Source organism: Capra hircus, chromosome 17 (assembly GCF_001704415.2).
Source record: "Capra hircus breed San Clemente chromosome 17, ASM170441v1, whole genome shotgun sequence".
Taxonomy (NCBI): Eukaryota; Metazoa; Chordata; class Mammalia; order Artiodactyla; family Bovidae; genus Capra; species Capra hircus.
This window is the reverse complement of record NC_030824.1, coordinates 38,653,665-38,675,580: the sequence shown is the minus strand read 5'-3', so window position 1 is coordinate 38,675,580 and position 21,916 is coordinate 38,653,665. Positions and strand designations below refer to the sequence as shown.

General features: G+C 36.8%; 1 protein-coding gene across 1 annotated transcript in view; it reads right to left on the bottom strand.

Annotated features, from left to right (window-relative positions):
• FAT4 (FAT atypical cadherin 4) overlaps positions 1-21,916 on the bottom strand; it is a 188,902-nt gene that overhangs the window by 97,404 nt on the left and 69,582 nt on the right. The window contains exon 2 of the mRNA XM_018061516.1: positions 2,882-3,013. Within this exon, the coding sequence (XP_017917005.1) occupies positions 2,882-3,013 (132 nt within the window). The remainder of the gene's footprint in view (positions 1-2,881; positions 3,014-21,916) is intronic.

Below are 21,916 nucleotides of genomic sequence, written 5' to 3'. Positions count from 1 at the left end.
CTCATTTGAAAAGACTCTGATGCTGGGAGGGATTGGGGGCAAGAGGTGAAGGGGACGACAGAGTATGAGATGGCTGGATGGCATAACCGACTCAATGGACGTGAGTTTGAGTGAACTCTGGGAGTTGGTGATGGATAGTGAGGCCTGTGCTGCAATTCATGGGGTCGCAAAGAGTTGGACATGAATGAGTGACTGAACTGATTTGAACTGAACTGAAGAGGGTAGTGCATTTCACTAGAATATGTATCTTATAATTAATGTGATTATTATTTCCTGCCTTGAATAAATCACTTGAAATAAATGAGTTTTACTTGTTCTGTTCCCACAGAGAATATCATAAACTTTCATTATCTTTTATTTAGCAAAAAGCTAAAAAACAAAAAAAGGAAGCTCATGTAATTACTATAAGCTCATGCAAATTATACATCAAATAGTTGTAGCAACTGCTCTAATTTATGTATCATTTGCATGAGCTTATAGTAATTCCATGAGCTTCTTTTCTTTTGTTTTTTAGCTTTTTGCTAAATAAAAGATTAAAAATGTTTATGAATTAAGCTATCCAAATATATATGACCAATGATGAGATTTAAAAAAATCTCAGCAGCATTTACTAAATTATAGCTGATGATATTTCATATGTAAGAATAATAATACAAATATTCTACATACAACTCTTTTAATGGTAGCTAAAGTTTGGAATAAACTTTCCTCTACATAAAATTGCCTAGAAAGTACTAAACATAAAACACAAAATCTTTTTAATAGAAAACTACAATTACTTAAATGTACTTGTTTTATTTTGTTTCCTTTTCCTAAATTACATTTTGGCAAAATGTATAAATGACTAATGAAGGAAGTACAAGCTGGAATCAAGATTGCCAGGAGAAATATCAATAACCTCAGATATTCAGATGACAACAGCCTTATGGCAGAAAGTGAAGAACTAAAGAGCTTCTTGATGAAAGTGAAAGAGGAGAGTGAAAAAGTTGGCTTAAAACTCAACTTTCAGAAAATTAAGATCATGGCATCCAGTCCCATCATTTCATGGCAAATAGATGGGGAACAGTGGAAACAGTGGCTGACTTTATTTTTTGTGCTCCAAAATCACTGCAGATGATGGCTGCAACCATGAAATTAAAAGATGCTTACTCCTTGGAAGGAAAGTTATGACCAACCTAGACAGTATATTAAAAAGCAGAGACATTACTTTGCCAACAAAAGTCCATTTAGTCAAAGCTGTGGTTTTTCCAGTAGTCATGTATGGATGTGAAAGTTGGACTAAAAAGAAGGCTGAGTGCCAAAGAATTGATGCTTTTGAACTGTGGTGTTGGAGAAGACTCTTGAGAGTCCCTTGGACTGCAAGGAGATCCAACCAGTCCATCCTAAAGGAGATCAGTCCTGGATGTTCATTGGAAGGACTGATGCTGAAGCTGAAACTCCAGTACTTTGGCCACCTGATGTAAAGAGCTTACTCATTTGAAAAGACCTGGATGCTGGGAAAGATTGAAAGCGCGAGGAGAAGGGGACGACAGAGGATGAGATGGTTGGATGGCATCACTGACTCAATGGACATGAGTTTGAGTAAACTCCGGGAGTTGGTGGTAGACGGGGAGGCCTGGCATGCTGCAGTCCATGGGGTCGCAAACAGTCAGACACGCTGAGTGACTGAAGTAAACTGACTGATAAATGACTAAGTCATTATATTCTGTACTGGCTGTTAAAATTAGTCTATTATTGAATTATTCACCCTTTTTAAGTTAAATAAGCCAAAAATCAAGTTTTAATATCCTTCTGGAGCTTAAATGAGGGTAAGGAAATTATTATCTGTTTGGGGCTTAGCAAAAAGGGAAATGGGCTACTAGTGTATGGGAACATTATTCCTCTTTCCAAAATCCTAGAAATTAACTAAAACCTTTACCTAGCAAGGAGGAGAAAACAAGTGATGTGGTTTTTTTTAATGGGAAAAATATAAATTACAAATTATATAAGTTGTCATGCTGTTTAGAGCATGATGATTGCTTTAAACGTTAAACATAAACATGGAAGACAGAAATCTAAATTGTGCCCCCCAAATTCAGTTGACTGCTAGAAAACGAATTTCTGTTTATTAATGGAATTCAAAATTCATTGGCTTCCTAGATAATTTCCTTAAAATATATAAGGCTATTACTAAGTTATACACTTTATGTTGGCATATATGTATATATGTGGGGCTTTCCAGGTGGCGCTAGTGGTAAAGAAGCCACCTGCCAATGCAGGAGACATAAGAGATGTGGATTCAATCCCTGGGTAGAGACGATCCCCTGGAGGGGGGCATGGCAACCTACTCCAGTATTCTCGCCTAGAGAATTCCCATGGACAGGAGAGCCTGGCAGGTTACAGTCCATAGGGTCACACAGAATTAGACACGACTGAAGAGACTTAGCCTGCACACATGCATATATGCAAGTTAAATGAAAACTTTCAAAGTTGTCTTATATTTGTTTTAATTTTCAATAATTTGCTTTTTTCAAATACAAATAAAAATAAATTCTTAGCTATATATGCTATAAGATAGCAAATGGGAGTGATGGGGCATTAAAAATAAGATATTTCTGTAAATATTTTTTATCCTTTGAGAAATTAAAATAATTTGGCTAATGAATCTAAGATGTACCAGCAATTAACTGAGTTGTGAATTGCTGTTCAAAGGAAAGTTGCCTCTAGACAGTCTCTATCTTAGCATTCCTATGTCACATTTCAAGAATTAATGTCCTTTGGAAAAGAGCACTCAATGCCTAGCCTTAATTATTAGTTAACAAGTGTTGTCAACATACAGTAGAAATTTGATAGATCACTGGAAAATTATGTTTCAAAAAGTCAGAGACAAGGTCTGAGCTACCTCATCAGCATCCATCGCTGTCAGCTGCATAATCTTAGAACCATCTCCGATATTCTCCTCCACTGTGAGATCCAGCATGTCTGTTGGGAACACTGGTGGATTGTCATTGATATCTTGAAGTGTTATTTCTACCTACAAGAAAGAAAAGGAACAATATATGAATGCTGCATATGTTTGCAAAATACCAGTTAAATTGCATATCAAGAATCCACTCAAATAAGCCTTCCAAAAGAATCAGAACCTTTATATATAACATCCCAGAAAATACCCTAGAGAAACTGTGAATTATTTATAGGAAAAGAAAAGCCAAGAAAGATGATTTGACTTATTGATAGTAACTGATTTTAAATGATCACCTAGGAGTTTAGAACAGAATAGGTCCAGAGATCAACTGTCTTCTAAATTCCCAGATTTGTGCACCAGTGAAGAATTGTTCAGATTGGCACTGTCTTTCAGCCATGAAGTGCTGCCTGACACACAGATGACATAGGATAAAATTTCTTCCTGAAAGGTTTCGGTATTGGCAACTAATGTCCAGGGAAAATAAAGAAGTTCACATCTTGTTTTAAGAAACACTCTGCATTTTCCCCTTTAAAGTCAACTCTCAATCTTTGGGGGAAGAAAATTATACATATCTTTTCTTTCTCTCTTCACTCCTATCAATACTTCTTAGTGTGACTAAAGCTAAACAATCATCCTGTTCATACGTGGTATTCAGATAGGTTGCAAATACTAACTTTCCTTGAAAGATCCTCATCAGAAGTCCAGAATTATTTGAAATAATTAAGAAAGTGCTTCCCTGCTAGCTCAATTGGTAAAGAAAATTCTGCAATGCAAGAGACCCTGGTTTGATTCCTGGGTCAGGAAGATCTGCTGGAGATGGGATAGGCTACCCACTCCAGTATTTTTGGGCTTCCCTTGTGGCTCAGCTGGTAAAGAATTTGCCTGCAACGTGGGAGACCTGGGTTCAGTCCCTGGGTTGGGAAAATTCCCTGGAGAAGGGAAAGGCTACCCACTCTAGTATTCTTGCCTGGAGAATTCATGGGGTTGCAAAGTCGGACACGACTTTCAAAAAAAAAAAAAAAAAAAACCTAAGAAAATTGTTTAGAAAGAACAATCTGTGACTATTAAATAATAACTTCAAACCATGTGTTTTATCTTTTGAGTTAGGTGCTAAAAGCTGAATATCTGATAAGAAAAAGGGGGACAACTGCTAATAAAACTGAAAATTTCTCCAGTTGCATCACAAAATTAAGTCATGGAGGAAAGTCCATCCACCCATTTAGCTTGGATGTAACCAGGACATTTTTCTTCTAGGATGAAATGTCATCTTTTATAGTTATACTGTAAAAACTCCATCAGATCAAGAGTGATGAGAGTGAATATTAGGAGACAGCAAAATAAGTCTAGTTTTTTCTTTTCCAGGAAGAGGAAAGGGTGGAAGGAGAGGTAGTAAATAGGATTGTCAGTATTCTCTGGCAAAAAATGAGTGGGAAATACAGGAGAGCTAGACAAATAAATGGATGAGCAATTGATGAAAAGAGAAATGCAGAAAACAATATACAGAATTCAGTACTAAGTCATTATTGTAGTTCCACCACTTAACAGGACAGTTTTGTTCATAGCTAATGTCTCAGATTGGTCTAGGAAATGGTTAGGGCAGCCTTAGTAGTTAGAAATCTGCTATTTTGCTTTTGCCTAACACCATTCTCTACACCACTGCCTTTAAAAGAGATCGAGATCATTAAAACTGCAGCTTGTAAGGAGAATTTCCAATTTCCTTGCAAAGTTGTAAATAACATGAGTTTTTGAATTAGAACAACCAGAGTTTAGATTCTGTCTCTGCACTTATTAACTGGGGAAATTTGAGCACTTAATTTCTTTGAGCCTCACTCTCCTTATCTTAAAATTGGGATAATAATGTATCTTAGAGCATTTTATGAAGACTAAACCCTGATGATACTAGCAAAATGCTTATCACAGGGGAAGCTTTCAATGAAAAGTAGATCTTGGTTTTTAAGTTATCAGAACAGAACTAGGCATTCCTTAGAGCCCTGGACGGACTGTATTTGTGATAGAATATGACTCCTGAGAGTCCCTTGGACTGCAAGGAGATCAAACCAGTCAACCCTAGAGGAAATAAATTCTGAATATCATTGGAGGGACTGACTGATGCTGAGGCTGAAGCTCCAAAGCTTTGACCATCTGATGCAAAAAACTGACTCAGAAAAGACCCTGATGCTGGGAAAGGTTGAAGGCAAGAAGAGAAAGGAACAACAGAAGATGAGATGGTTGCATGGCATCACCAACTTAATGGCACGTGTTTCAGAAAGCTCCGGGAGATGATGAAGGACAGTGAGGGCCTGGTGTGCTGCAGTCCATGGGGTCACAAAGAGTCAGACACAACTGAGAGACTGAACAACAATGTACTTCTAGTGTGTGGTACAGGTCCTGCTATATCTTTGATGTCATGTTTAATTGGTGTCATTCTGGATTCTCTTTATCCTCAATTTAGTGTTCTTCTCTACACATACACACACATTCACATACACTTACATACACACACACTCATATATGCATCTGTGTTCAGTCGCTCAGTAGTGTCTAATCTTTCCTAGCATCAGGGTCTTTTCTAATGAGTCAGCTCTTCACATCAGGTGGTCAAACTATTGGAGCTTCAGTTTCAGCCTTTGCCCTTCCAATGAATATTCAGAATTTGTTTCCTTTAGGATTGACTGGTTTGATCTCCTTGCAGTCCAAGGGACTCTCAAGGGTCTTCTCTAACACCACAGTTCAAAAGCACCAGTTCTTCAGCACTCAGCTTTCTTTATGATCCAACTCTCACATCCACACATGACTACTGAAAAAAACATACATTAAACTATAGGAACCTTTGTTGGCAAAGTTATGTCTCTGCTTTTTAATATGCTGTCTAGGTTGGTCATAGCTTTTCTTCCAAGGAGCAAGTGTCTTTTAATTTCATGGCTGCAGTCACCATCTGCAGTGATTTTGGAGCCCCCCAAAATAAATTCTATCACTGTTACCATTGTTTCCCCATCCATTTGCCATGAAGTGATGGGACTGGATGCCATGATCTTAGTTTTTTGAATGTTGAGGTTTAATCCAGCTTATTCACTCTCCTCTTGCACCTCAACAAGAGGCTCTTTAGTTCCTCTTTCCTTTCTACCATAATGGTGGTGTCATCTGCATATCTGAGGTTATTGATATTTCTTCTGCCAATCTTGATTCTAGCTTATGCTTGCTTCATCCAGCCTGGCATTTTACATGATGTACTCTGCATATAAGTTAAATAAGCAAGGTGACAGTACACATTCTTAACATACTCCTTTCCCAGTTTGGAATCTGTCCATTGTTCCATGTCCTGTTCTAATCATTGCTTCTTGACCTGTATACAGGTTTCTCAGAAGGCAATTAAGGTAGCCTGGTACTTCTATCTCTTTAAGAATTTTCCACAGTTTGTTGTGATCCATACAGTCAAAGGCTTTATCATGGTCAATGAAACAGAAATATATGTTTTTCTGGAACTCTCTTGCTTTACCTATGATCCAAGAGATGTTGGCAACTTGATCACTGGTTCCTCTGCCTTTTCTAAATCCAGTTTGTTAGGTATGGTAGATTCTATAGTAGAAACATGTTACATATAGTAATTCTTCATTATGGATGATGAGTGCATGAATTGAACAAGACCTTTCTATATTTTAATAGTTATAACTAACACGAATGTGCCAAACCCTGTTGTAAGTTATATGTATGTGCACATTCATATACAGACACACACATAAATGCATAAAAAATCCTCAAAAGAGCCCTATGAAGCGAGTACTATTATCTTCCCATTAGAGAAATGAGTTATCCAATGTACACAGGTTAAGTAATTATCCAATGTCAGAGAGCTAGTAAGTCAGTAGTAAGTTTCCTTTACTACAATGCACCTGTCTATCTCTCTCTATATAAGCACACCCCTCTCTCTCTTTAGGCATAAACATAATGAACCATATTTGAAAAGTATGTCACAGCTTTATAAATATATTTTTATAAATGTGCATATTATTCCTGTCTGCAATTTGGATCACTTACATATGAACCTACTAGCCATATAATCTTGGGTCAGTCTATAAATCTTTGCCAGAATTAAAAATAAATCAGCTAGGTGATCCCTAGATTTAGTGCTAGGAATCTGTGACCATGTATGCTCTATGAAATTTTGGCCAACTCCATCATTTCAGGTACAAAAAATTATTTCTGTCTTTATTAGCAAGAATAAACTTAGTTAAATACTAATAGACTCAAAACTAAACATTTCTGAATATATCTATAGTCTACCAGTTATAGACACAGATCTAGGACATTTCATCATTGGATGTTGGTATACATAAAGGTTATATTTTGATTAAAGACACCAGAGGTCATCAGTTTAATAGGTCAGGCTATGCTTTTTCCAAAATCAGTATCAGCTTGCCAATCAAAAAATTGTAACTTTGTATTCTTCTTCAAAGAAAAATCTAGATATTCTCTCTAATTTTCCAGTCTCTCTGCTCCACTTCACAATTTCTCAAGTATTCCTCAAAAACTTTCAGCATGACTTCTCTAGATTCCCTCACTAGCCAAGAGTATGAATAACCAAGAGGAGGAGATCTGAACTTACTGGTGTAGTAGATTTCATCTGGCAATCCCTTCACTTCTGAATCAGTGTGTAAGTTCTTTGGTTTCTACCAAGAGTTCCAAGATCATGAACACTGTTTGCCTATGAAGTGGTCACTGATTCCCATATTTATTCATTTAATCTTTTAGACTCTATTACATAAAAGGTATATGTTAGTCACTATATAGCAAATATATAAGAAAATAAAACAGGCCACCATCTCTTGTGGGGAATAAATGAAGTCTGACCATGGAAATATGTACAAATAGAAACATCTGTTCGGAAAATACACAGTTGACATCTTGATTCCAAGCAGTTAGTCCCCTACACCATGGGTAATTCTTCAAGCAGTCCTGTATCTTGCCCTTGGAAGTTACCATTTTTCCTGATGAGTCCAGATTCTAACATGTACTTGGCTCACTGTCTTGGATCTCCCATCAACCTAAGAGTCTTATTTCTTTATTATCCTCATTTTGGACTAAGACTTGGTATGGTTTTTTAAAATATTGTCATATAAAACACAAGAATCAAGCATTAACAATTTAGAGAAGATATCTAGAAAAAAAATATAGTTTATTAAATATAATAATAAGTTATCTAAAGGTATTAATTAAGACACTATAATTTTAAAGAGTCCTTTCTGTACAAATCAGATAACTTTAAATAATGCAGATAAGGGCTATGAATGGTTTATTTACAAATTATCTGATTATAAAAATTGTCTAAAATATAATTCCTAAACTGAAGAATGTTGATAAATGCATTTCATTCTTTTAAAATACATACCCAGAACTACTGCATAGCTTTTAGTACTATCAATGCCCCTCAAATGTTTTACATTTTTTTTTTAATATTTGTTTGGACATGAAATAAGCAAAACAATTGCACTATTAAATATTATTTTGCAAAAAATAATCACATTTTGAACTCAGAAGCTTCCCTTCACAAGTGGCTGTATTTTAAATGAAAGCAAAACAAATAAAGACTGCCAATAGGTTACATAATTTAAGTCCAGGGGACATTTTCAAGGTATCAATTCTATAAGTTTGTGAAAACTGACCCTCAAAGATGAAAGAAACATTACACTATGAAGATAAGGTACTTGTATATTTTATGCCTGCCTATCAGATGTTGACCTTTGTGCTTAGATAGTAGGCCCTTAGTGGATATATATGGTTTCACCTACCATTACAAGGGCAGTTGGTAGCTTTGTGGTTGACTCGTTTATAACAAAATATCAGCTACACCGAATGACAGGTATTGTCTGTGACCATCACTGCATTACCATTCAGATACTTTCAGAATAATGACTTTCTTGGCTAAGACACCTCATCCCTAGTCAGGGAAACCCTCGTAAATAATGATGTTTAAAGAAAAATACATGACTGAGATTAAGGGAGCTAACAATAAATTAATTAAAAAGTGTCTGTCTTACAGTAGTTTTGTAAAGGTAAAAGTTTATTTAAAAATATGGCTTTAAATAATGTCACCAAATTTTTATGCTGAATAGCTAAATAGATCTTTAAAAAATAAAACGTTTACTGTGTAAATTGTTGCTGTGAAATGGGTACAATGCTTTACTCCTAAAAATGTTTCCCTATTATATGCAATTTATCATTTTATTCTGCACTGCATCAGGAATGATGTTATATTTTGGGAATTTACTTTTACTATTTTAAGTAAAAAAAATCAGAATTCAACTACATCATAAATGAGCAAGTTCCTAATTAGCAATAGGAATTATCAAATCATTACATGTCTAAATATAAAACATGGTATTTCACTAATATAAGTTGATATTATGAAAGTAATACTCTATATTCAAGGCTAAGGAATCAACTAAAATATTAAGGTCCATTATGAGCTCGTTCCTCAGTTAGTAAACTGACAATTGCCTTGTGGTCACTATCTCAACCACAATTAAAAACATATTCTTAGATTCATACTCTCTCTGCAAGCTAAATGAATTGATTCTTAATGTATCAGGATGAAAAATGCCCCCAAACATATTTTTAACTCACAATCTTCCTGCAACCTACATAAAGTGTTCTTAACGAACAAGGATGAAAAGCAATCTTTTTTTTTTCCTTTTAAAAGATTGTATAATTTATAATACAACAAAAGATTGTTATGTAGTCTAAGTAGGAAAAAAGGAGTCCAAAAATGTCAGCTAGAAAAAGCCCAGGAAAAGAGACAAAGGAAGAAAATCCAAGGACTGGAATGGGAACCTTGGATGGGAAAAAACACACCCAAATATGCCCCCTTCCTGATAGGTGGTGGACACAAGCCCTATTTTGTATAAGACAGAACCAATCAGGCTCCAGGGAGGGGAACAAAAAGTATAAAAAAGGAACCCAAGCAGGGTTGAGGCCACTCCTACAGGGTCCACTAGCTCTCATGTCTTGGGTGTGTACTTTCTGCTGTCTGCCTAATAAAATCCTGCCTGTGTGAGCTGTAACACTGGCCTGTTGTTTCAAATCTTTGCTGTGATGAGATAAAATAGACTGGAGTAGACTTAGAAAATAGAAATAGAAATCTATGCATTTGCAAGAAGTAATATCAAAATTCTTAGAATCCCAGATATCATCAAGTTCATCTCCCAGTCAAAAGCAAGGCACTGAACTGTCAGGTCATTTATCTAAGAAAAAACAACAGTCAGACTCTTAACTCCAGCCCACTGATTTTTGCAGAGATCTGTGGACAGGTCTGGGGAGGAAGCAGCATAATATGCCTTAGACCACTCCCTCTAATCTTTGTCAAAGACAGTGAGTGTTCAAAAAAAAAATGCATTTGATGTGTACAGAAAATTAATTTTTTTAAAAATTAATGTTTGATTAACTATCCTACAAATACTATTTTTCCACATGCTTGCTCACTTTAAGTTCCTTTATATTCATATTAATGGAAAATAATCTGTGAAGGTTTGCCTAAGTGATGCCACTGCAAGACTATTAAACAATCAGCAGATAGGTGGTGGGTATACACTGCAAGTAAAGAAACTATAGCTAAATTATCTAATTGTTGTTGTTTAGTCACTCAGTTGTGTATGACTTTTTGTGACCCTATGGACTGCAGCACTTCACTCTCTCCCAGAGTTTGCTCAAATTCATGTGCATTGAGTTGGTGATGCCATCCAAACCATCTCATCCTCTGACACCCCCTTCTCATCCTGCACTCAGACTTTCTCTGGAAATAGCACTAAAAGTTATTGCTTTGAAAATGTCTATAAAGAAGCTATTTCTTCCATGTCCTGGCCATTATAAATAGTGCTGTGATGAACACTGGGATACTTGTGTCCTTTTGAAATATGGTTTTCTCAGCATAAATGCCCAGTAGTGGAATTGCTGGGCTATCCAGCAATAGAACTATCATAGGATAATTTTATTTTTCTTTTTTAAGGAACCTTCATACTATTCTCCATAGAAGTTTTATCAAATTGCATTCCTATCAGCAGTGCAAGAGGGTTCCCTTTTCTCCACTCGCTCTCCAACATATACTGTGTGTAGATTTTTTGATGATTGCCATTCTGACCAGTGTGAGGTGATATATACAGCTGATTCATTTTGTTATACAGCAGAAACCAACACAAAATTGTAAAGCAATCATACTCCAATAAAATAGCAATACAATCAACACACAGAAATCCCTTGCATTCCTATACACTAATAATGAGAAAATAAAGAAATTAAGGAAACAATTCCATTCACCATTGCAACGAAAAGAATAAAATACTTAGGAATATATCTACCTAAAGAAACTAAAGACCTATATATAGAAAACTATAAAACACCGGTGAAAGAAATCAAAGAGGACACTAATAGATGGAGAAATATACCATGTTCATGGATTGAAAGAATCAATATAGTGAAAATGAGTATACTATCCAAAGCAATCTATAGATTCAATGCAATCCCTATCAAGCTACCAGCAGTATTTTTCACAGAGCAGGAACAAATAATTTCAAGATCTGTATGGAAATACAAAAAACCTCGAATAGCCAAAGCAATCTTGAGAAAGAAGAATAGAACTGGAGGAATCAACCTGCCTGACTTCAGGCTCTACTACAAAGCCACAGTCATCAAGACAGTATGGCATTGGCACAAAGACAGAAATATAGATCAATGAAACAAAATAGAAAGCCCTGAGATAAATCCATGCACCTATGGACACCTTATCTTTGACAAAGGAGGCAAGAATATACAATGGAGAAAAGACAATCTCTTTAACAAGTGGTGCTGGGAAAACTGGTCAACCACTTGTAAAAGAATGAAATTAGAACACTTTCTAACATCATACGCAAAAATAAACTCAAAATGGATTAAAGATCTAAATGTAAGACCAGAATCTGTAAAACTCCTAGAGGGGAACATAGGCAAAACACTCTCCAACATAAATCACAGCAGGATCTTGTATGACCCACCTCCCAGAATATTGGAAATAAAAGCAAAAATAAACAAATGGGACCTAACTAAAATTAAAAGCTTCTGCACAACAAAGGAAAATAGAAGCAAAGTGAAAAGACAGCCTTCAGAATGGGAGAAAATAATAGCAAATGAAGCAACTGACAAACAACTAATCTCATAAATATACAAGCAGCTCCTGCAGCTCAATCCCAGAAAAATAAACAACCCAATCAAAAAATGTAAGACCAGAAACTATAAAACTCCTAGAGGAGAATATAGGCAAGCCACTCTCCGACATAAATCACAGCAGGATCTTCTATGACCCACCTCCCAAAATATTGGAAATAAAAGAAAAAATAATCAAATTTTGTATTTTTGTATTTCCATACAAATTGTGAAATTATTTGTTCCTGCTCTGTGAAAAATACGGCTGGTATCTTGATAGGGATTGCATTGAATCTATAGATCACTTTGGATAGTATACTCATTTTCACTATATTGATTCTTCCAATCCATGAACATTTGTTTATTTTTGCTTTTATTTCCAAAGAACAAAATAGACATTTCTCCAAAGAAGACATACAGATGGCTAACAAACACATGAAAAGATGCTTCAACATCACTCATTATCAGAGAAATGCAAATCAAAAGTACAATGGGGTACCATTTCATGACAGTCAGAATGGCTGTGATCCAAAAGTCTACAAGCAATAAATGCTGGAAAGGGTGTTGAGAAAAGGGAATCCTCTTACACTATTGATGGGAATGCAAACTAGTACAGTCACTATGGAGAACAGTGTGGAGATTCCTTAAAAAACTGGAAATAGAACTGCCTTATGACCCTGCAATCCCATTGCTGGGCATACACACTGAGGAAACCAGAATTGAAAGAGACACATGTACCCCAATGTTCATTGCAGCACCGTTTATAATAGCCAGGACATGGAAGCAGCCTAGATGTCCATCAGCAGCTGTGGTACATATACACAATGGAGTATTACTCAGCCATTAAAAAGAATACATTTGAATCAGTTCTAATGAGGTGGATGAAACTGGAGCCGATTATACAGAGTGAAGTAAGCCAGAAAGAAAAACACCAATACGGTATACTAATGCATATATATGGAATTTAGAAAGATGGTAACAATAACCCTGTATGCGAGACAGCAAAAGAGACGCAGATGTATAGAACAGTCTTTTGGACTCTGTGGGAGAGGGCGAGGGTGGGATGATTTGGGAGAATGGCATTGAAACATGTATAATATCATACAAGAAATGAATTGCCAGTCCAGGTTTGATGCAGGATATAGGATGCATGGGACTGGTGCACTGGGATACCCCAGAGGGATGGCACAGGGAGGGAGGAGGGAGGGGGGTTCAGGATGGGGAACACATGTACACCCGTGGTAGATTTATGTTGATGAATGGCAAAATCAATACAATATTGTAAAGTAATTAGCCTCCAATTAAAATAAATAATTTTAAACTAAAAAATAAAAAAGAAGTCATTTTTCTCAAAAGATGCAATAAGAATCATTTTCAAAAATGACAAAGATTTAAATGGTTTGTGAGACAGACATAAAATACATATACTATAAAACAGTAAAAGAAGACGTATCACAGCAAATAGTACTTGATCAGTTGCTTTTTGTTAGCGCCAAATATAATTATTTACATTATTGCCTTTTTATTTTCATGAAACTGACACTCCAAATTTCCCAAATATGACTATTACCATATGAATTGTGGCAAAGCATTGCACCAAAAATAATGCTTAGACTTCACATGTATTACCTCCAAAAACATTATGATAATGCCACCAAGTTGTATTTAAACAATCTTTTAATTAACAAGTCTGCCAATAATTATTTATTTCACCAGAAGTATTTTTGCTCCAATTTCTTTAATACATTTACAAATTACAGAAATTGGTCATTTGGAAAACTTCTCAGGCTAACAGATAATTTATACTGTTCAAATTTGTGACTTTCAGAATTTTGAGGTCAGAAATTGTCTTCTTCTTTTGCATTCTCACAACTTATCCATCTCTCGCATATAACTTTTTCTCCAGAAATATTTGTTTTCAAAGAAAACCCAGGTTAGTTGACATTTTATTAGAGTCACAGGTTCAGCAACTTTAAAAAAATTTAGTATGTTACTGGTGTGGGCTTCCTTTGTGTCTCAGACAGTAAAGCAGGAGACTTGGGTTCAATCTCTGGGTTGGGAAGATCCTCTGGAGAAAGGAATGGCTACTCACTCCAGTATTCTTGCCTGGAGAATTCCATGGACAGGGGGCCCTGGTGGGGTATGGTCCATGGGGTCACAGAGTTGGACAAGACTAAGCAACTAACACACACACACAAACACTGGTATATAAAAAATGTATTATCAACATTGACCTATATTACAATAATATTTAGTATCAATCCAATCCCATTGATTTCCTAGTTCTTGTGTCCCCATCATGTTATCATCTATAATTTATGATATAAAATCATATTTGATGATAATTCAATAACTTTATACTCAGGTGATTTACAACAACTTCAGAAAAACCATCTGTTGTAAAAACATATACAATAACAATTCAGGAAGTCTCCCACCTGGAAGACTAGAGTATAGAATCCTATGAAATGCCCATCACTGTTTCAGAAACAACTACACTAAACATCACAAAGTCATGAATAAACCTACAAAAATAATTGCGGTCATTCAAATGTGCATTACCCTTAATAGGTTATTACAATGTCACTCCAATAACACTTTGCTAAATGATGCCTTACTTTATACTGTGTTGGTGCTACTGCAATTGAGTGAGGACAAAGTCATCTTTCACTCAAAACAATTTTTATTTCATCAGAGTGAAACAAAATGCTGAAATCTAGCATTTAATTTTTCTGTATGGAGGTTCAAGTGAGGAGTTGAAATTGAAAGCAAATTAACCAATTTGAAATCCACACCAAGATCAGTACAACCGTCACCCCTGAGCTGTCACTTCCTTTGGCTCTGAAAAGGAAAACTCCACCTTTCCTGTCTGAGAGGAGGCTGTGTGTGAACATGAGTCTGCCTGCACTGCAGTGAAAGGCTCTGTTCTGGGGGACGTCTGGGTTGTGTATGCAAAGAAAGTTTCTATGACTTGACTTTAAACTTGGAAATCAAAAGCAACATTCGTTAAAAAAAGACATCAGGCTAGAAATATGAAAGCCATGGCTCAAGCAAATAATCAAACTTAAATTTTAAATGTTTGGCAATAACTTCCCATTCGCTCACTTCAAATAAAGCCAAATACTATGTGATTCACTCAAGTCAGTGGGACTGACATATTTTGCATGTTATATTGGCTTCCAATGACAAGGCTTTATTTAGTAAATTTATGTTAAATCCTGTATATACACTGAGATGAGATAGAAGGGCTTCCCTGGTGATTCATATGGTAAAGTATCTGCCTGCAATGCAGGAGACCAGGGTTCAATCTCTGGGTCAGGAAGATCCCCTGGAGAAGAGAATGGCAACCCACTCCAGTAATCTTGCCTAGAGTTCCATGGACAGAGGAGCCTGGCAGGCTATAGTCTATGGGATTGCATATAGAGTTGGAGACGACTGAGCAACTAATATAGCAAAAGGTTTAATTACATCTCAGCAGAAAGCTGGGCATTCTACATTAGCTTTTTGGTAGAACTAATCACATAACTTCATTTGGAAGGGCATATATCTCACTTCTTTTTAAGATTTCAAGTATGAGGTTAAGTTCAGTCTTTAAGAACAAGAAAATTCAACACCTATTTGCACTATCATTTATGAGTTTAATCTCCAAGCACTTCCACCTCTTAACAACAAGAACAGAGCTGTATTGCCATGAAAGGATGATGCCAGGGTTTGCATATTTCCTTTAATTTTGTTCTTCATTTCTTTCCCTATTTTGGGTGACCACTGGGAATTCTGCTGCCATGAGTCTCGGCAAAATGTGTCACTACATCCAGAACACTTCATCATGTTGCAGAGCCAAAATCTATTATGGTTTGCAAGTGACTCATATTTTAGTTATGAGAGAGCCCTAGCAAAGAACAGTTTACATCTAAAAGTCCTAAATGTCAGGAATGTAATGTTTGGACTGCATAGGTATGCAAGGTCCGGTCATACTCTGCAAACAATGCTTTGAGGTATTTATTTATTTATGATGTATAACCAAACGTTTTTACAAGAGTCTATGGTAGCTATAACAATAGTGTACTGTCTCATCTTGGTGGTATTTCTGTACTTTTGAAACTGAAATCTTGAAGAAAATGGGGAAAATAAAACTACGGAAAAATGACCTATGATTTTATATTATGAAAGACCAGCAAGGGATAGATGTAACCGAGTAGAAAAAAAATCACTAGAGCCACTGCTACACATAAACATGAACCAGAAATTCTTGAGAATACAGGTCTGTTGCAGGACCCAACTTTACTGAAGTTTCAGGGATCATCAGAAAGTGAATCTTTGTATTTAAGAATAGGTTTTCTTCAGAATGACAAGAAAGAATAGAAAATATGTATTTCACAGAAGCTGAGCAGTAAAATGTTATATACTAAATGTTATTTGGGCTTCCCAGGTGGAACTAGTGGTAACGAACCCGCCTATCAATGCAGGAGACCTGAGACAAGTTCGATCCCTGGATCCGGAATATCCCCTGGAGGAGGGCATCCAACCCACTCCAATATTCTTGCCTGGAGAATCCCGTGGATAGAGGAGCCTAGAGGGCTACAGTCCATAGTGTTGCAAAAAGTTGGACCCGACTGAAGCACCTTGGCATGCAAACATTATTTTGCTATATTTTTAAATAAAAAACAGCTTAGTAAAAGAAACATTGATAATATTTGAGGAAGCAACATTTAATTTGGGAATTAATTGGAATACCCCTTTTTAAAATTTTAGGCTAACAAATACTTTGTCATTTCAAACTTTATACCTGAAATTTAAATTAAGCTTTGTGTATATTTAGATATCTGCATTTATTTCAGATAAATTTGTACTTTTTTCCATTCCAAGTATTCTGGAATAAGAGGAAAGAAGGAAGCATACATATTTTAGATTTTTGAAACATTATATTTTAAAAACAAAGTAAAAATTACTTTAATGAGTTTTAAAACAGAACATATTTTACATATAAGCTACATGTATGTAACTGTGACCAATTATACTTCTCAAACAAAAGCAATTACATTAATCTCTCACCACCAAAACTCATCTAGCAGTCAGCAGCATATGTTTCTGGGATTTCAGTGCATTTCTTACCAGAAAAGAAATATGTATGAGTCACAAGCAGGCTTGGACAGTAGCCAGAAATGACAAGAATGGCTTGAAGTGCGGACAAGACATAGTTAACTCCATTCCTGAAATAAAATGCTTTCCATAACTCACCAAATGTGTGGTGACATAATAAAAAGCTAGTTTTGTTGTGCTTTCAATATTGTTCAAATTAGAACCAAATAAGGATTTCTTTTAAGGCAAAGGCAATCATGTGTAACCACTTCAACTTTTCCTGAAATCAATACTGCATAATTTCTGCATTTTAACAGATTCTTAAGGACGCCTAAAAGTAAATGCAGGATAAAGGATCAAGTTAAAATATCTGTGGTTGCATATGAAACTTATGGAAATTTTTATACCATTCTTTAAAACAAACACCCTGAAAAGCATCCTGGGGTATACTTTTCAACAGTTGTTCATCTGAACGTGGTAAACATACCTCAAAAGGAAAAGCTAGTATAAGAAAAACAAATAAAAATATTCTACCAATTTTTCCTCACTTTTTTTTACATAATAGATCCTGTAATTTTTTTTTAATAGATAGGGCTTCTTCTATTAAGACTGCTGCAAAATAGAAACATAGTTTGATTTATATTAAAGATACTAGCTGCGGTAGTTCGAATTATTGATCCCGATTCTTCACCCCTTCCTATAAAGTGACTCCACAGTCCCTCCCAACTTTAGGGGGAGTTTCTCTCTCCACCTCTTGACTTTGGGTTTATCCATAATTATTTCATTTATTGGGATATTTACAAATATGATGCAAGTAAAGACTTGAAAGCTATTTGCCTTCTTGTACCTCTGCCATAGTTACTAGAATACCATATCCATGCAAGTTTACTAGTACCAGAAAGGGGACAACAGACGTTGAATAGAGGAGGCATTGACGTCGAGATGTATAGACTGAAGCAGGCTTTCCAGTTGAGCTCAAGCCTAGATCAAGATAACTGCCTACTCAAAGACATGTGTGTGCTCAGCTGCTCAGTTGTGCCCGACTCTTTGTTACCCATGGACTGTAGCCCTCTAGGCTCCTCTGTCCATTGGATTTTACAGGAAAGAATACTGGAATGGGTTGCCATTTCCTTCTCTAGGGGATCTTCCTGACCCAAGGATCAAACCCATGTCTCCTGCATTGGCAAGAGAGTTCTTTACCTCTGAGCCACCAAGGAAGCCCCTACCCAGAGATGCATGAGAATCCATGTGTATTGCGCTAGTCCTTTGTCCTTCCCAGGTGGTGCTAATGGTAAAGAACCTGCCTGCCAATGCAGGAGACATAAGAGATGAGGGTTCAATCCCTGGGTTGGGAAGATCCCCTGGAGAAGGACATGGCAACCCACTCCAGTATTCTTTCTTCGAGAATCCCACAGACAGAGAAGACTGGTGGGCTACAGTCCAAGAGGTGCACAGAGTTGGATGTGACTTAGCACGCATGCATGCAGTAGTCCTTTGAGGTTGTGTGCCTCTTTGTTATGCAACTTTACTGTGTCAATAGCTAACAGACACATATACCAAAAGGTAGATTCATTTAGTGAAAATCTTACTTAACTTTCATGTTTTAAATAATGGATTGCTCTTCTGTTTAACATGAGGAGTAAGAAGAAGAAAAAAGATAATGTATACTGGTAACTGTCATATACCTTGTACTATTAGGTAACTTTTTTTTTCTTTTTAAAGTAACAGCTCTCAGTTCAGTTCAGTCCTTAGTTGTGTCTGACTCTGCGACCCCATGAATCGCAGCACGCCAGGCCTCCCTATACATCACCATCTCCCGGAGTTCACCCAGATTCACGTCCATCAAGTCTGTGATGCCATCCAGCCATCTCATTCTGGGTCGTCCCCTTCTCCTCCTGCCCCCAATCCCTCCCAGCATCAGAGTTTTTTCCAATGAGTCAACTCTTTGGATGAGGTGGCCAAAGTATTGGAGTTTCAGCTTTAGCATCATTCCTTCCAAAGAAATCCCAGGGTTGATCTCCTTCAGAATGGACTGGTTGGATCTCCTTGCAGTCCAAGGGACTCTCAAGAGTCTTCTCCAACACCACAGTTCAAACACATCAATTCTTCAGTGCTCAGCCTTCTTCACAGTCCAACTCTCACATCCATACATGACCACAGGAAAAACCATAGCCTTGACTAGACGGACCTTAGTCAGCAAAGTAATGTCTCTGCTTTTGACTATGTTATCTAGGTTGGTCATAACTTTTATTCAAAGGAGTAAGCGTCTTTTAATTTCATGGCTGCAGTAACCATCTGCAGTGATTCTGGAGCCCCCCAAAATAAAGTCTGACAATGTTTCTACTGTTTCCCCATCTATTTCCCATGAAGTGATGGGATCAGATGCCATGAGCTTCGTTTTCTGAATGTTGAGCTTTAAGCCAACTTTTTCACTCTCCTCTTTCACTTTCATCAAGAGGCTTTTTAGCTCCTCTTCACTTTCTGCCATAAGGGTGGTGTCATCTGCATATCTGAGGTTATTGATATTTCTCCTGGCAATCTTGATTCCAGCTTGTGTTTCTTCTAGTCCAGCGTTTCTCATGATGTACTCTGCATAGAAGTTAAATAAGCAGGGTGACAATATACAGCCTTGACGTACTCCTTTTCCTATTTGGAACCAGTCTGTTGTTCCATGTCCAGTTCTAATTGTTGCTTCCTGGCCTGCATACAGATTTCTCAAGAGGCAGGTCAGGTGGTCTGGTATTCCCATCTCTCTCAGAATTTTCCACAGTTTCTTGTGATCCACACAGTCAAAGGCTCTGGCATAGTCAATAAAACAGAAATAGATGTTTTTCTGGAACTCTCTTGCTTTTTCCATGATCCAGCAGATGTTGGCAATTTGATCTCTGGTTCCTCTGCCTTATCTAAAACCAGCTTGAACATCAGGGAGTTCACGGTTCACGTATTGCTGAAGCCGGGCTTGGAGAATTTTGAGCATTACTTTACTAGCATGTGAGATGAGTGCAATTGTGCAGTAGTTTGAGCATTCTTTGGCATTGCCTTTCTTTGGGATTGAAATGAAAACTGACCTTTTCCAGTCCTGTGGCCACTGCTGAGTTTTCCAAATTTGCTGTCATATTGAGTGCAGCACTTTCACAGCATCATCTTTCAGGATTTGAAACAGCTCAACTGGAATTCCATCACCTCCACTAGCTTTGTTCTTAGTGATGCTTTCTAAGGCCCACTTGACTTCACATTCCAAGATGTCTGGCTCTAGATTAGTGATCACATCATCATGATTATCTGGGTCGTGAAGATCTTTTTTGTCCAGTTCTTCTGTGTATTCTTGCCACCTCTTCTTAATATCTTCTGCTTCTGTTAGACCATTTCTGTCCTATCGAGCCCATCTTTGCATGAAATGTTCCCTTGGTATGTCTAATTTTCTTGAAGAGCTCTCTAGTCTTTCCCATTCTGTTCTTTTCCTCTATTTCTTTGCATTTGTCACTGAAGAAAGCTTTCTTATCTCTTCTTGCTTTTCTTTGGAACTCTGCATTCAGATGCTTATATCTTGCCTTTTCTCCTTTGCTTTTCACTTCTCTTCTTTTCACAGCTATTTGTAAGGCCTCCCCAGACAGCCATTTGGCTTTTTTGCTTTTCTTTTCCATGGGGATCGCCTTGATCCCTGTCTCTTGCACAATGTCATGAACCTCATTCCATAGTTCATCAGGGACTCTATCTATCAGATCTAGACCCTTAAATCTATTTCTCACTTCCACTGTATAATCATAAGGGATTTGACTTAGGTCATACCTGAATGGTCTAGCGGTTTTCCCTACTTTCTTCAATTTGAGTCTGAATTTGGTAATAAGGAGTTCATGATCTGAGCCACAGTCAGCTCCTGGACTTGTTTTTGTTGACTGTATAGAGCTTCTCAATCTTTGACTGCAAAGAATATAATCGATCTGATTTTGGTGTTGACCATCTGGTGATGTCCATGTGTACAGTCTTCTCTTGTGTTGTTGGAAGAGGGTGTTTGCTATGACCAGCGCATTTTCTTGGCAAAACTCTATTAGTCTTTGCCCTGCTTCATTCCACATTCCAAGGCCAAACTTGCCTGTTACTCCAGGTGTTTCTTGACTTCCTACTTTTGCATTCCAGTCTCCTATAATGAAAAGGACATCTTTTTTGGCTGTTAGTTCTAAAAGATCTTCATAAAACCATTCAACTTCAGTTTCTTTAGTGTTACTCATTGGGGTATAGACTTGGATAACTGTGATATTGAATGGTTTGCCTTGGAGATGAACAGAGATCATTCTGTCATTTTCTTGAGAGACAATTCATATGTCATAAAATTCCCCCATTTTTAAGTGTACAATTCAATGACTTCTTCCCCCTAGGATTGTAAAACATTTTTTTTCCAATTATATATATATGCATGCATTTATTCTTTTTCAAATTCTTTTCCCAGTAGACACATAGACTGAGAGAATGAACTTACGGTTACCAAGGGGGAAGGGTGGAGGGGAAGGAATAGGTTTGGGATTGACATGCACACACTGGTATATTTAAAATGAGTAACCAACTAGGTTACTACTGTGCAGCACAGAGAATTCTGCTCAGTATTATAGGGTAATTTTTAATGTTATGAACAAATCTTCCTACCCTGTATAACTTCTCACTCTTAACACCCATGCCCTTTTAGAAGGACAAAGCAAAACAAGACATGATCCCCAAGCTCTCCTGTCC